Source organism: Canis lupus, chromosome 23 (assembly GCF_003254725.2).
Source record: "Canis lupus dingo isolate Sandy chromosome 23, ASM325472v2, whole genome shotgun sequence".
NCBI lineage: Eukaryota > Metazoa > Chordata > Mammalia > Carnivora > Canidae > Canis > Canis lupus.
The window spans coordinates 32706046-32712045 of NC_064265.1; the positions used below are offsets into that span (position 1 = coordinate 32706046).

At 49.5% G+C, this 6000-nt stretch overlaps 1 protein-coding gene across 4 annotated transcripts in view; it reads right to left on the minus strand.

The window, feature by feature from the left end:
- MSL2 (MSL complex subunit 2) overlaps nt 1-2539 on the minus strand; it is a 34902-nt gene extending 32363 nt beyond the window's left edge. The window contains exons 1-2 of one of the 4 annotated variants that reach the window (XM_025448924.3): nt 1839-2033; nt 609-963 (exon numbers count right to left, since the gene is read on the minus strand). In XM_025448924.3, the coding sequence (XP_025304709.1) occupies nt 609-750 (142 nt within the window). In that variant the 5' untranslated portion in view covers nt 751-963; nt 1839-2033. Of the gene's footprint in view, nt 1-608; nt 964-1838; nt 2034-2121; nt 2231-2296 lie in introns of those variants that run through there. The other 3 variants (XM_035704780.2, XM_049099668.1, XM_025448925.3) reach the window with 3 other exon arrangements.
- Nucleotides 2540-6000: the final 3461 nt, after the last annotated feature.

The following is a 6000-nucleotide window of genomic DNA, read 5'->3' on the forward strand; positions in this document are numbered from 1 at the left end:
CACAACATATTAAAACCAGAAAATAAGGAACAATCCTGTAAAAATCCCACCAACTAAAAAACAGTACCATCAGTCTTCCTGGGCTCACTGTTTACCGTCAAACTGTCAAAGCATTTGTTGAAGAACACGGAGAAAAGTTTTGCACCGAGTTCACAAGCTGTGGGTTCATCAGACTATACCACCACCCACACATAACACCAGTTTGGAGAAATGCAAACACGCCACATGTACATTTTTTAACCAGGCTTAACCACGTTTAACAACGTAAGTGTTGTCAGCTCTTGCAAAGGTTTGGGGGGAAAAAAAAAAGGCAATATACAAGCATACTTCACCTCATTTATAAAACCATCAATAGGAACAGCAAGCAACTGACCCGAGGCGAACTAAACAGTTCTGAACGTTAAGGCCGCCGTACAAAACGGTTTTAGAAGGGCTGTCTTTCTGAAACGCTGGGCAAAAGTCCTTTGACGAGTTTCAAAACTAATGACCATATGCTAATGCACAAATAACAAAAGCTTAACACAAACTACCACGCCGCCAAACCATTCCTGTGACCAATGCCTAGTTTTAAAACAAGCATTGAAAGGGAACAATAAAAAGCGTCTCACCGCAAACACAGCAAGAGAGGGACTGTCGGAAGTAAGGCAAGAGCCTGTTAATCTCTGTAAACGCCTTGGGGTCTCCGGGGTCGTAGTTGAGCACTAGGCGGCTCGCAGAAATGTAGAGAGCAGTAGCATTCACGGGGTTCATTGCAGACACCTCGACACCGTTGGCTCCCGGTTGAAAAGAAATTCCGGATCCAACTTTGTAAGCAGCCAGGGAACAATGGCGAATTTGCAACAATTCGGAGGAAATCCGAGAAGAACCACTGGCCAAAGTAGTAACCAAAATCCGTGCAAGTTTGTGGAGCTGAAGCAATCCTCCCACACATGGGGCCTTTGCGCCCCTCCTCCGTCCCTGAGACTTGCAGACAAAAAAAAAAAAGAGAGAGAGAGAGAGAGAGAGAGAGAAAGAGAAACCAGCGTTCGAGTTTGTCCCAGGCAGCCTCGGGGCGAAGAACGCGGCGGCTTCGGCGCTCGGGCCGGGGACTCGGCGCTCAGTCTAGCCCCGCGGCTCGGCAGGCGGCCTTCGCTGCATCTCCGGACGCGGAGGCACCTCCTCAGGGCGAGCTGGGCGGGCGCGGGAGCAGGCCCCGGCCCGGTCCGAGGGGCGGGCACGCTTCTCACGGGCTGCAGGGCCCTTACTCCATCACAGCGCCCGGCGCAGAGGTAGCGGCGACGACGAGGAGGGCAGCTCGGGCGTCGGCTTCCTCAATCTAGTGCACCAAGCCGCGGCGGCGGCGAACGTTGCAGTTGCGGCTAGCGGAGGCCGCCGCCGCTCCCTCCATATCGGACGCGGGACCCGGACTGCGCCTGGCTCTCCGCCCCGGCGATTACAAGCCCGCTGCTCCCTGAGGTGGCGAAACGGGCAGGAGAGTCCCCCACCCGATAGGGGAGGGCCGGGGAGGAAGTGCGCGGGCCGGCGGCGGCGGCGGCGGCGGCGGCGGCGGCGGGAGGGGGCGGGGAGCAGGCCCGGCCGGGCCGCGGCGGCGCCCCTCGCTCCTCAGTCGCTCACTCCGAGGTCACCAGGCGCAAGCGCCGCCCCCTCACTGCCCGGCCATCTTCTCCGCGCCGCACACACAGAGACTTCCTCCGCCAAGCACGACGGCCGCCGCCGCCCACGGCTCCCGCCCGGCCGCAGCGGAGGCGAGCGCTCGCACGGCCAGGCCCCGCCGCCGCCCAGAGCACACAGCAAGGCCCCGTCGCAGGCCCCTCCCCCCCGTGCCTCGCCGCCCTCACCCGGACTCCACGCGCCTCTCTAACTCGGTAGGGCCCGGGCTGCTGCGGCCTTAACGAATCCCGCGGACTGTCCGGCGCCTCAGGCCCTGCCGGCGACGACGACCGTTACCCCAACGGGCAAAGCCACTGTCATCGCCGAGCCTCCCCCGCCGCCGTCGTCGCTAGCGCCCGCACGCATGCGCAGAGCACACTCTCACCCCTCCCCCCGCCCTTTCCTTTCCCTTCGCTTCCCTTTTCCCCTGCTTCTCCTCTAAGAGCCCCCTCCACGCCCTCCCGGAGCTACCGGCTCGCTCCGCGCATGCGCATTCCACGATCCAGCTCCGCCGCCTTTCGCCCTTACGCGTGCGCCTTGACCGCCCACCCAGAAAACCGGATAAACACAGCAGCCCGCTCACGCCGGCCCCTCCCTGCTGCCTACCCTCCCTGGCCTCACTGCGCATGCCTGGCCCTCCACTTACGGCTCTTAGAACAGAGCATGCTCCCTGCAAGCTGCCTGTTCTCTCTGCCCCTCCCCCATGCGCTCTCGAATTGCCTCCTAGGCGTGTGGGCTGTGGTGAAACGTTCGTTAGTTGACCCATCCTTCCACGCCGTGGGCTTTAAGCCGCTCGCACTACACGGCTTCCTCGGTCCCCGCCCACGCTGAGGCCCGGCGGGGTCGCGCCATGTGGCGCTCCGCCCTGGCGGCCTCTCCTCGCCCCGACTGACCGCTGCGGGAGGAGATAGCCCCGCACTGCCGCAAGCCCCGCCCTCGCGGCCTTTCTCCTGGAACGGAGCTCTCCAAGCACGGGAAGGGCGCTGCCGCGGCCTGCTCGCACTCGCGGAGCCCGGAAGGCCGGCTGCGGTCGGCGTGGCCGCGCGCCCGGCCCGCGTGCGGGCGACGTTCGCTCGGTTAGGGTCGCGGCCGGCGCCGGCGGCAGCCTGGGCTCCCTGAGGCCCCGGCCGGCCGTCGGGAGGCGCTGGGGCCCCGACCCGCCTCCCCCGTCCGGCCCATCACAGCCGGGCTCTTCCGCGGCCTTCCGGGGCCGCCGACCGGGACCTCGCCTACCTCGTGCTTGGAGCACTGGCCCAATTTTTTAACAAGCATTTCGCCTCCTGTGTTTGCAGGAGACCATGGGAAAGTGAGATGTAAATGGACAAAAGCCTCACTTAACGTATGATTTCCCCTTGTCTCTGAAAGTACAGAACTTTTTTGAGTAGCACAAATAGAAACAGCATTAGGAACCATCTTTGTCTCTGAATACACCAAAGCTCTTCAGCATCGTGTTGTTTTTTTTTTTTCTCGAAATAAATGATCTACACATGTTTGCAAAATGAAATTTATGACACGTATATCTTTTGGGGCACAAATACAGTTGGTTTTAGGGACTTAGACAACAAGGGAACCCAGTAACTTCTGATATATAATTTCTAGTGCCATTTGATGACAGGTTTATTTTCTTTACAAGGGCTATTATCAGCACTTAGGTATTAAGCAATAAGAATCCAACTTCCTAATTTTTTCAGACAGCAAAGCAGAAATTAGAGAAAGCTGTGCAAAGTATTTCGCCCTCTTGTATCTGGAAAATGACACGTATTCTCAAATTATAGAACCCCCATCTTCCTTAGGTCGTTTGTTCGATAAGTGATATTTCTTGAGCTCACCTTCAAATAAAAGTTATATTATACAGTTCTGTTTTTATTCCAGACTCTTAAGTTCTCCTTCCACAAACCACAGGTTTTTTTCCTCCAGGAAAGCAACAAACACAGAAGAGTAAAATAATCTGTTTTCCATTCAGGCAACATAAATTAGCAGTCACCCTAGGCAAGTGATTACTTTCAGGGCCTTAACCTTGCTGATTTTCTCATAACCGGATTTTTTCTTAATCACTTGAGATGTGTACAACCTAAATCAAGACTAATTTTATTGATGGTCTGTGTGAGAGAAAGAGACTTAAACCAGTTTTTTTTTAGCCTCAGAAATTGCTTGCAACTGATAAGTTTATGGCATTTAGAAGCAAAGCATCTCCACATTGAAGTATATTGACTGTAATAACTATTTGGTTGCTGGAGGCTTGCCTCAAAAGAAATGAACTGTTTATGGAAAATAAAGTGCTTAGATCAAATATTTAGGAGAAATATATAACTCAAATCTCAAGCTATCAACTTTATGCAATTTTTTCATAATTTATGTTCAATTATTATTTGGAAGTAAAAGGGTTAGGGTTGTCAGATCTAACAAAAATACAAGATGCCAGTTAAAAATTTTTAATGAGCTTTTTATTTGAGAACAGTTTTGAATTCTTGGAATTATTGCACAAATAGTACAGATAGTCTTATATTTTCCATTTCCCCTATTATTAACATCTTACATTACTGTAGTAGGTTTGTTACAATTAATTAACCAATAGTAATACAATATTATTAAGTAAAATCCATGTTTTATTTAGATTTCTTCATTTTTTCCCTAACGTCCCTTTACTGATCCAGGATCCCATCCAGGAGATCACATTACATTTAGTCATGTCTCCTCAGGCTCCTCTCAGTGCCCAGTTAAATTTTCATTTCAGACAAACAACAAACACTTGTTTCCTCTTTATTGTCTATATTTCCTTCCCATTTTGAGTTAAAACTCCCCTTTTCTGTCTTCCCAGATTGGCAACTGCTTGCTTCTTTCATTGCACTTATGAAACTACGTGGCAGTTGTTGATGTAGCCCTGCCTTCTCCCTGTCACGCTACAACTGCTAGAAGGTCAGAGTTTCTCCCTCTTTGACTTTTATCACCATTGTCTAGCATAAGGCTTGACATATAATGAGTAGTTAGTAATTATTAAAACAACGATGAATTGTTAGAAATGCAATAATATAAGAAAAATCCCCAGTACAGTGTATGGTACAAAAACAAGCATGGACAAGGGTTTGTTTTTCCTTAGGGAGAGACACAAAATGTCTTAAAATTTTAAAGACAGTTCTTAGCTTGATCAATGTCAATTCTAAGATCCTTAATAAAACTGTATGGATTGATTTTTAAACCCTCAGAATAATCTATCAACAAGTATTTGTTGATTATACTCAAGCACTTTGGGAAAAATGAAGAAAATGCGTAAGTAGTTGTTGTAGTTATACTTTCAGAGAACAAAGATCAGACTGGCAGTAAGTGAGAGGGACTTTCTGAGTGGTTAGGCCCTTTATAAAATTATGAAATAATTGTTCGCCTCCCTTTCCTCACCTCTTTCACCATTCTTTCTCTGCTCCCCCGACCCCCCCACTTTTTCTTTCTCCACCAAAAACTATCCAGAGGTAATGTTCCCTCTCCCAACTTCCCAGGTTACATTCTCCCTGACAGCCTAGATCTCCATTCCACTGCCTTCAACGTTATTCTCATCTGTTACATACAGACTGAATGTTTGTGCCCTCACCTGCTCCCCAAATTCATGGACTGAAATCCCAACCCCTACATGATGGTATCAGAAGGTAAAGCCTTTGGGAGATAATTAGGTCATGAGAATAGAGCCCTCATTAATGGGATTAGTGCCCTTACAAAAGAGACTCCAGAGAGCTCCCTCACTCTCTCTGCTATGTGAGGATACAATGGGAAATCAGCCTCATCTTCAACCCAAAAGAGAACCCTCACCAAGTGACCATGCTGGCACCCTGATCTCACATTTCTAACATCCAGAAATAATTGTTAGCTGTTTAAGCCACCCAGTTTATAGTATTGTGTTACAGCAGACTAAGCTAAAACACCATCCCTACCAAATTTTAACAAGCGTTTACTGTCACTGTGGAAAGAAGTCAATCTGATTAACCTTTATCTATGGGAGAGTGATAATAATTTAATCTAAACCAACAACAAATCAGAGACTGGCCAGAGCAAATGTGTTTTTACTGGGAGCAATAAACCAGGTGAAATTAAACAGGGCCTAATCCAAACCAATTCCCATTCTTCCCTGACTGCTGCTCCCTGTTACCAAAACTTATCTTCCATTTTCTGCTCCTTAGCTGTGGTCATACCTCTCCCTTCTTAGAGCCCCTCAGAAGCGCTTCTCTTTGCATACCAATCCCTGATGATATTTTTTTGGTGACTTTTTTCAAATCAGTAGATCTATCCAATGGTATCATCCAAAAACATTAATTTAGTAAATGTAGCACCCATTTATTTTATATCTCAAATATTAAATTGCCT